This window comes from Polyergus mexicanus, unplaced genomic scaffold (assembly GCF_030449975.1).
Source record: "Polyergus mexicanus isolate NDT 795.1 unplaced genomic scaffold, iyPolMexi1.0 SCAF_18, whole genome shotgun sequence".
Classification (NCBI taxonomy): Eukaryota; Metazoa; Arthropoda; class Insecta; order Hymenoptera; family Formicidae; genus Polyergus; species Polyergus mexicanus.
The window spans coordinates 4,272,767-4,282,229 of record NW_027223338.1 but is presented as its reverse complement, the minus strand read 5'-3'; the positions used below and the strand labels follow the sequence as shown (position 1 = coordinate 4,282,229).

General features: G+C 32.5%; 2 protein-coding genes across 2 annotated transcripts; one reads left to right on the top strand and one right to left on the bottom strand.

The window, feature by feature from the left end:
- Positions 1 to 343: 343 nt before the first annotated feature.
- On the top strand, positions 344 to 2,326 carry LOC138941127 (JNK1/MAPK8-associated membrane protein). The gene is made up of 4 exons (XM_070310505.1): positions 344 to 635; positions 699 to 1,168; positions 1,423 to 1,592; positions 1,712 to 2,326. The coding sequence occupies exons 2-4, from the start codon at positions 723 to 725 to the stop codon at positions 2,002 to 2,004; spliced, it is 909 nt and encodes a 302-aa protein (XP_070166606.1). The 5' UTR covers positions 344 to 635; positions 699 to 722; the 3' UTR covers positions 2,005 to 2,326.
- A 134-nt stretch (positions 2,327 to 2,460) lies between these two features.
- Positions 2,461 to 6,971, bottom strand: Cd98hc (CD98 heavy chain). Its single transcript, XM_070310504.1, has 9 exons — positions 6,606 to 6,971; positions 5,238 to 5,616; positions 4,854 to 5,107; positions 4,645 to 4,770; positions 4,347 to 4,573; positions 4,085 to 4,268; positions 3,728 to 3,954; positions 2,789 to 2,938; positions 2,461 to 2,704 (listed from the first exon to the last, which is right to left on the bottom strand). The coding sequence occupies exons 1-9, from the start codon at positions 6,807 to 6,809 to the stop codon at positions 2,629 to 2,631; spliced, it is 1,827 nt and encodes a 608-aa protein (XP_070166605.1). The 5' UTR covers positions 6,810 to 6,971; the 3' UTR covers positions 2,461 to 2,628.
- Between the last annotated feature and the right edge of the window lie 2,492 nt (positions 6,972 to 9,463).

Below are 9,463 nucleotides of genomic sequence, written 5' to 3'. Positions count from 1 at the left end.
TTTCGATTTAACGCAGTGTTTCTGAGATATTTGAGTGGGTCCTTTAAAATGGGACACCCTGTATATAGTGTGTTACTTTTTGAACACCCTGTATAAAAGTTTTAGATAATCGTATCGTTGCAACATAACGTCAAAGACTCAAGGTCTTGTCTATGTATATATAGACATATATACATATTTATTTATAAATAACTCGTATTATTACTTACGTCAATCATCATCATCAATTTTATTGCGCTTTCGTAGATTATCGGTAGAGAGCGACATTATTGACAGAGTATACGGTTTTTCATAAGCTTTGATAGTCAACTGTCAACGCCAGTTGTCGCGACTTGCGCGAAAAATTAACATAAATTGATATACATATGTCGTTGTACAATTAACATACATATTTGAAAGCAAGTTGAATAGAAAAAAAGATATGTTCCTTGTCGTTTCGTAAAACTAGATGAAAGACAAATATATGTATAACATTCGATGTTAAGAGAGATCAACATCAAGGAATTAGCAAGATATTGCGTCTCTCAAAGAACAATAGCGAGAGAGAGCCACGTGAGATATTTGAAAGAGAAGAAAAAAGGAGAAAGAAATGTAACATTATAATTTGACAGGGGAAAGGATATCCGCAAAGAAAAGTAAAAAATAAAATAAAAGAAAAGAAAAAATATCGTTGCGTCATGTTGGTCGTTTTATTGCAGATCTAACCTAAAAACATAGACGATATGAACACCCTTACACGATGTCCCGGATTGTATTGCGGCAGAGAGTTGCTGCCAGACGGCAATTGGAGCGTGTGCGGAGCCTGCCCTCGCGGCTTCCGAGCCAACGTCTCGTCGGCGTGCGTGCCCTGCGATGACACGCCGATGTTCTATGACTGGCTCTACCTGGGCTTCATGGCTCTACTGGCCCTGGTGTTACACTGGTTCTCCATCGACATGGTATCTATGCGTCGGAACATACCCAAGGAAGTGATTGCTCTGCATCTGTCCGCCTTGCTCGAAGTGGTACTGTCGTCTGTCATAGTGCTACAGCTGACCCATCCCATCGGAACGTTTAATGTCAAGTCGTGTAGGGCGAAAAAACTGTCGGACTGGTACACACTGCTGCATAATCCTAGTCCGAATTATGAAGCAACGCTACACTGTACACAGGAAGCGGTTTACCCCTTGTTAGTTCAGTCAAAATAGTTTTTATTAAGCCTCTGGAGATTGCAATATTTTCATCTGTGATATTATTACAAGCATCAGTGTTTAAAAATCAACATTTAACAATAATATATATATATATATATTCTTTGATATTAAAAAAAAAAAATATGATTCTAAATTCTTTTTGTCGGCTATTTTGCTAATAGCAATATTTTGCTTAAAACATTTTGTATTATATTGCATGTTTCTAATATACATTATATTATGATTTCAGATATACTATGGTTTTTGTCTTCTATGCCCTAGGGATTGCTCTCATGTTATTAATAAGGCCGATAATAGCTAAGAAATTTTTGCCAAAACAGGGCAAGCTCTCTATTTATGCTGCATTATATTTCTATCCAATTCTTGCATTGCTTCATGCTGTGGGTGGAGGTCTGATTTGTATGTATACCAATTTTTTATTTTATTATAGATCTATTTTTAAATTAATTTTAATTTTGTACATATATTAATATAGATAATTATATACTACTTATTCCTTATATATTTTTCTTTTACAGATTACTCTTTTCCCTACATCACTATCATTTTGTCAGTTCTCTCAAATGCGGCGCATTTTGCATTTAAGTTGAATCAGACGATAAAGTCGTTGCTGCTGAGCTCCATCTCCAATGTAAAGAATGTAATAGTGATCCTGGGTCATTGGTTGTTGCATGGTTATGGTGTGATAGCGGTCGCGACTCTTCGTGGAATCAGCATCCATCCCGGAATGTTGGTCCTAGTTGTGCTACCGGCTTTATTTTACATCATAACGGCACGATTTACTGATCCACATAAGCTGCACATCGAATAAACCCTTTTTTAATCAATTCTTGTATATACTAAATCCCGTATATCAAGGTTAATGTATTGTATTTAAACTATTTATTATACAACAAAAGATCATATGCACGCGTGCTCATGTGTGTAAAATTCTTTTTTTAATAAAGAGATTTTCTGTTAATAATTATAAAATCAGATTTAGATCAAGCTAACGAGTACGAAAAGTAAAAAATAAAAAATTAATAAACATTAATAATGAAATTTTATTTAATAATTTATAAACAAAAATTATCTTATGCAAAATATATAATTTATATCTAAAACAAAAATTTTTAAAAATTAAAATAAAAGTGTGCGTTTTTGTTCATTAATTTTCGTTTAGAATCATTTGCTTGGTCTATAGTCCGGTTTAATATTAATAACATGATCTAAGGAAAAACTGATATAATTAATAATTCTTTATATTTTTAATGTTTGCTATATATGCATTTATTTCATCAAAGTATAGTACATAATATCAATATTTCATTCGTTTTATTATAGTTGCACATAAATCATATTCATGTTATATTCTTTTTCCGATTATATATGTTGAAGCAAAAACGCTATCGTATATAGCCGATCGTTTTTGCATTTTAAATACTCATCTTATCGATTATTCCTTTGGCACAAATGTTAAGACCAATGTACTCTTGGGTGATATGGGCACTTTATTTGAATTTAACTTTGTCCTGCAAAAGTGATACAAGTTTTCAATATCAGATAAAATCATTAAATATATATGAAACTTTACAAAAGTTCACAAAAATTCTTACCTCACGATTTCTGTATCTCGACTGTAATTGGGACTATATGCAACTACATTGATTTCATCCGATACTCGCGGTATTATAGACAGATCTACAGTCGCCGATTCGTCTCCTGTCTGATACGCTACCAGATATCCGGGATTACCGCTTCTTAGCCTACAAAAAAAATTCATTTCAGATTTGTATACTTTATTCAATAGTGTAAATAACATATTGCAAAGCATATGTATACAAGATACAAAATAAATCTATTATATTATTTTCTCTTGTATGCAGTCAAATTTTTACATGCGAAGCATGATTACAATATGTTAGTGGCACATGCACACTTACCCACTTCTATGTTGTATATAAAGAAGCATGGAAAAAAATTAATTAATCTTTGGTTAGTCTACTACGCTACATAATATACAACACATTTTAATTATCGTATATTTTCAGGACTATTTAACATATTTAATTCAGAAAAATGTTCACAAGTTTTATACATCTAATATGAAGCTGTATTTGTATATGTTAAGATAAAATGTAACAAAAGCACCGTGAGAATATGGACCAAGATATGAAAGATTAATTCAATATCAATTCAGTTGTATACATATACAAGAATGCATTTAGATTGTGTGCATAAGAATTCAATTGTCCAATTAAATCTGACTTCATTCATGTATTGTAAGTATCTATTCATTCATAATCTTTCTTGTGTATAAATTAGACATATTTCAATAGATAGATTAATAATAGGAGCATTTAAAAGATTAGTTTTTTTAAATCTACTTGGCACAAGTCAGTAATTCATATTTTAATAACGTGCAATCATCCGCTATTTTTTTTTTTTTTTTTTAGATGGTTAGCGTATGAATATCTAATTTTATTTTTGTTAAATTGTACGTGTACATTAAAATTAATGATTATTGTGCACAAATATTGAATGGGTAAACTCACCTCGCGTATACGAAGACAGTTTCGTTTATTATCCTAAATGTCGTACTCCCGTGAAGGAATGTCAAACTCTTTCGAGCATTTGACAAGATTGCAAACGCGTTTTTCGCAGACATGACATCATTTAATCGAAGAATTGGCGTACCCGGCAATAGCATCGTCATTAACGTGATGCTGTCGGCAACATCGCTAGGCATACGATCCCTCAAAGAATGCTGTTTACCATTGAGCTATAAGTGAATTACAAAATCATGCTTTTAATAATTGTTATAAGCTCTAATATTTTAAAATGAATAGAAAATGTTTTCCAATATCTCAACGAAATTACACAGTAAAACTAATTTTGCCAAGGATACTCACATCCCATGCGGGCCATTGCGTAATGTTGACCCACTGTGATATACTTTTATGCAATACAGTTGCATTGATGCTCGCGTTGGCAGTGGTAAGGAAATGCGAACTTTGTGGTAAGTCAATTACTGTCTTTTTCTCATTGTAAACTTGTAAGATATCTGCACTAATATCGTCTTGCAACGCAAATAATCTACCATATTAATATAACATTGTAATTAGGTGAGATGACATGTGTAATCACAAAGTGACAGTGTAAAAGCAAACATACCCTTTACCATCAGTCTCGTTACAAACTATTTCTTGCCATTTTGTTAATATCGCAGCGTTCTCTGGACGATCGCGCGTATAAACGTGTACCAGCGACTGATAATTATTCGCTTCTACAGGAAGAAGGCTCCTAGACTCATCACGAAGTTGTGGATCTTCTGTTAAGAACGATGTATTTGCTAAACGAAAGCCGCTAATTCCCAATTTCAGCCAATGAATTAAGATATCCTTGAATAATACATAAAATATATGTCAAAGTAAAGTTAAATGTATCAGTCAATAAAGAGTAATAAACCTACTCCAAATTCTTTCACCACTGCTGGATTGTTGTAATTCAAGTCTGGTTGCGACTTATTGAATTGATGAAGATAATATTGTCCTCTTTGTTCATTCCATTCCCATGCAGAATCACCATATACACTCAACTATAGAGTATATTTGTTTAAGTATATTAAATGTAAGATTTTTTTGTAGCTGTCGTACAAAATTTTATGCAAGCGTGACTAACCCAGTTATTTGGAGGACTTCGCCTTTCTTTTCCGTTATCAGATTTAGTTATTCCATCAGCCCATACATAATAGGAGGTAAATGGATCCTCCTTCTCTACAGATCGTTTGAACCATGGATGCTCTACAGACGAATGGTTGGGATCCAGCTCCAAAAAGACTTGTTGATCATTTTCTGTTGCAACTTTGATCAGATTTTCTAAGTCGCTGACATTTCCTAATCTCGATTTGATGGTTTTGAAATCTTCGGTTGCTCCTATAATATAAATGATAAATTTTTTTTTATTAATACATATTTTAGAATATACGTATTTATAAGATAGAATTAAGAATTTTGCACAAAGTAAATAAAATATCCTATATATTTTTTAAAAATTTATATATACCATTTGTATCTTCCTTCACTATTGATGAGAGAGAGATTGCTTTGATGTGTTGATCTTTCAAGTCGTTTAATATAGATTCCAGCCCTTTCAGATCATCACTAGGAGAATTTGAGATATCCAACTGAATAACTGGACTTTCTTCCCAGAATTTTTTCGGCTCAGGTGCTGAGCATTTTGGTGCCGTCACAATGATAGCTATAGCACCAGCCAACATGCCTGCCCACAATAGCCAAAAAAAGATGAATAAGACCCATCTTAATCTCACCCAGAATGGATCATTGACAAATTTCATCAACTCTTCCTTGCTCATTCCTGCAAACGCATTTTTAACCGGCTCAATATCGATCTTGACGTCGCCATTCTCAGAGATAAATTTCACCTGTTAGAAGAATCACAGAACAATTTAAGAACAAAAATCAAAGAAGCTCAAACAAAGTAGTACAGAATAATTAATTGTTTCAAAATATGTCTAACTTGTAAGCTAATAAAATCTATATTATTGCTATAAATGCTTGTATAAAAATTATTTATATTCTTTATACATTCTCTCAGTATTTCTTCTTAAAAAATACATATTGTATGATCATGCAGATATAAAACTAAATTAATTTGTAGAATTATTCTCTAGTTATTAATTAAAATTAAATATATAAATATTGCAAGTAACTTTCAAACATTGAGGATTCATCGAATATATTAGAACAAATAAATAAAATTAGAGTAAGAATTAATATATTTAAAATAAATTATAATCTTTTTGCGTGATGCAACTTTTGTGAAAATTTACATATCTTTTAAAGCTTAATTAGTTTTTTTTTTTTTTTTACAGCTTTGTATGACAATGTATTTCGCATGTATCAACATTTTCAAAGAAATTACAAATTATATTAAGTATAATCTTGTACAATTGAATTTAACAATGGTGAAACGAAGACAGATTGTGAGAATAACCGCAGGAGCGATCGATTACTCGTACAATGGCGAGGATAGGCGTGTCCCCATTATAAAAGACACTGTAAGCATATTCAGCATTAAGATAAACATACATGTATATTTATCAGAAACAATTTCAGAGAAGTAGGTCATATATTATTCTTAGCAGTCTCAAAATGCTTGAAAAAAATTTACAAAGATTTCTATATATGCCTCGACATCTCTTTGTAGAAAATAATCGTGTATAAGATAATTTTTTGACATATTTTTTTTATTGATTACTCACGCGGGATACTCTATTGTCAAAATATTGATAGTATCAAAACGATCCATATGTGATCTTTAAAGGATTAAATTTATATTATCATCGTGATGCTTATTCCCTCTCGAACGTCCGCGATTTCGCGAGATGAAAGGAAACATCTTCATTTATACCTCGACGTTATCTTTCTCGATAATCTTCGCAGTGCTATCGTCCCCCTGGAGCATTCGCTCTTGCGCACCCTCGTCCAGGTCCTCGCCGTTTTGCTTGCCCATGGCGACGTGCTGTCCCTCGTCGCGGGACACCTCCAACTTGGACGTTTTAAGAACTGAGGATGTCATTTCCTTCACATCGCCGTTATCTCTCCCACTCTCCATATCGCGCGAATCACGACGATCAAGGATGCGTTTATCTGCACTTCCGGTAATCTATCTCGCGAAGAGCTCAGGCAATATACACGTACGGTATATATATATTTTTCGAGCTAGAAGATTCGCAAATTGCAAACGCGGCAAACGCGATAACGCGCGAATAATGGCAGCCGCTCGAAGAACCGTTGGAGCGGGACGCGGTGCGGGAATTCGGGGAAACGCGCACTCGTCGATAGGTCGGTAAGATATTAGGACGATTACTTCGATAAGAAATATATCGAATTAATTGCGTGAAGTATGCGAGCTTGCCGATAAATGAAATTTCGAAAAAAATTTACGAATAATATTTTTAAATTAATATATAATATATTAATAAAATAAATAAATATATATATTATTTTTTTATATAAATAAATAAATAAATAAATAAATAAATATATATATATATATATATATATATATATATATATATATATACAGGGTGGTCCTCGTAACGGTCGCCACGATTTTTAAGGCACTTACAATAATCTGACATAAAAAAGTTTCAAAAGTTGTGTGGCTTCAAGGGGGCCATAAGATGGTGATAATGATTTGACCTTGGAAAATTATTTGAAGGTCATGTGAAGGTCAACTTTAAAATCTTAAATAGAAATCCCTATTTTTTATTTAGTATTCTTGTAGCTGACATCGAGAGCTTTCCAAAACACTATAACAAAGTATTTTTTTATTAAGTACTTCTTGAGTTATTTTATATTTTAATCTGACATATTTTGATATAAAAAATCAAATATCTCGTAAAATATTCAGTTTTCGATCATTTTACCGTAATACTTCTATGTACAGAATAATGAGACAAATCAATTAGTATAAAAAAAAAAATTGTTTTTAAGAAAATTATTTACAATGTATTTTTTTAAACAATTATTTGTTTTTTTTTTTGGCACTAATTAATATTATATATATATAGGATATATACATATTATATATATATATATATATATATATATATAGACCGGTCCCTTCCGTCAGAACAGCGTGAAAATATATATGAAGAGTAGCAACTTTTTTACAATGCTATTTCTGTTGTGATCATCAAATGGGCCCGATAAGCCCGGAGGTAATTGAAGAATATTGACATTACCGACCGTTCGATAATATCGAAGATAATTACATAAATTTTTTATTTAATTCATATTGTTATTTTAGTTCATCCAGTTATTGTTTTATTATTGAAAATATCGAGATATCATTAAAGACCGATTGTCTTATGGGATTTAGCATGTATTACTCGAAAGAAAAGAAAGGAAAGAAATTCGTCACGCGCTACTGTAGGTAAGTAAATCTTTGCATTGTTGATAATAAAAAAAATATAATTTTAAAATAAAATATTTATTTTGTTGTTCTTCAGACAGTTACATAAAAGATCTATACATTTTCGATAATAAAAGAATAAAGAAAAAAATAATAAGTGGATGAACTAAAATAACGCGCAGCGAGTTTTTCTTCCAATCATCATATAGTGATAAATATAGCACTAAACCTATTACCGAAAACTAGCATGCTAGTACGCACAGCACACGCAGCACATAATATTTCAAGTTGCATAGCCATTATAATTGCTAGCAAAATGTCTCGCATGCGATCTAGTACGCAAAATCGTACCGCAGGCTTAAATAAGATCATCGATCTTTAATAATATCTCGTCGGTAGTAGTAAGGATAAATGCCGGTCCACAATAGGTGATTTAAGCCCTATAAGCCTTAAGAAATTGACTAATCACAGTCGAGTATTCTCTTCATACTTCATCGTGATTGGTCAATTTCTTAAGGCTCAGGGCTTAAATCACCTATTGTGGACCGGCACTTAAAGCAAATAAAGCGAATGCGTGTGCATGGAACAATGAGTAAAGAATCACAGGAGAGAGCATATCGGTGGTGGGGATAGATTTATCGCGAACGGTGGTATATCATCTCAGCCATCTTGAGCGTCCACTTTTTTCGAGCTGTTTTTCAGAACCGTGTTTGTTGCCTAACTTATTCCAGTCTGCACTTATTTTGCGCACGATCATCGATTCTAAATAAGTGAGAGGAAGAGCCGGTATTAGATTAAACAAATATTATTAATAAGTTTTAATTGTAAGATCACGGTGCATTGCTAGGCCTTTGAGATACTTCCAGCACCGACAAGATACTATTAAAGACCGTCAGCCCTGGATAAATTTTTGCGACCGTCAAGTGGGCCCGGTGGGCTCGGAGGTAATTGAAGAATGTTGACATTATCGGCCGTTTGATTGAATCGAAGATAATTACACAAATTATTTAATTCATACGGTCATTGTATATCATCCAGTTATTATTTTATTATCGAAAATACCGACGAGATATCATTAGAAACCGATGGTCTTATAGGATTTACCATATTACTAAAAAAAAACTCGCCACGCGCTACTGTAGGTAAGTAAATCTTTGCATTGTCGATAATAAAACAGTAAATTTACAATAAAATATTTATTTTGCTGTTTTTGAGGCAGTTATATAAAAGACTTATACATTTTTGATAATAAAACAATAACTGGATGAACTAAAATAACAGGCACCGAGTTTTTTTTTCCAGTCATACTAAATCCCGTAAGACCACCGGTCTTTAATGATATCTCGTCG

Bases quoted from the DNA above. Each gene is read 5' to 3' on its own strand.
- LOC138941127 (XM_070310505.1), top strand. From the start codon at position 723: ATGAACACCCTTACACGATGTCCCGGATTGTATTGCGGCAGAGAGTTG. The intron at 1,169-1,422 runs GTTAGTTCAGTC...TTATGATTTCAG, and splicing joins CAGGAAGCGGTTTACCCCTT to ATATACTATGGTTTTTGTCT. The intron at 1,593-1,711 runs GTATGTATACCA...TTTCTTTTACAG, and splicing joins TGTGGGTGGAGGTCTGATTT to ATTACTCTTTTCCCTACATC.
- Cd98hc (XM_070310504.1), bottom strand. From the start codon at position 6,809: ATGGAGAGTGGGAGAGATAACGGCGATGTGAAGGAAATGACATCCTCA. The intron at 4,574-4,644 runs GTAGGTTTATTA...GTATTATTCAAG, and splicing joins CAGTGGTGAAAGAATTTGGA to GATATCTTAATTCATTGGCT. The intron at 4,269-4,346 runs GTATGTTTGCTT...TTAATATGGTAG, and splicing joins AACGAGACTGATGGTAAAGG to ATTATTTGCGTTGCAAGACG.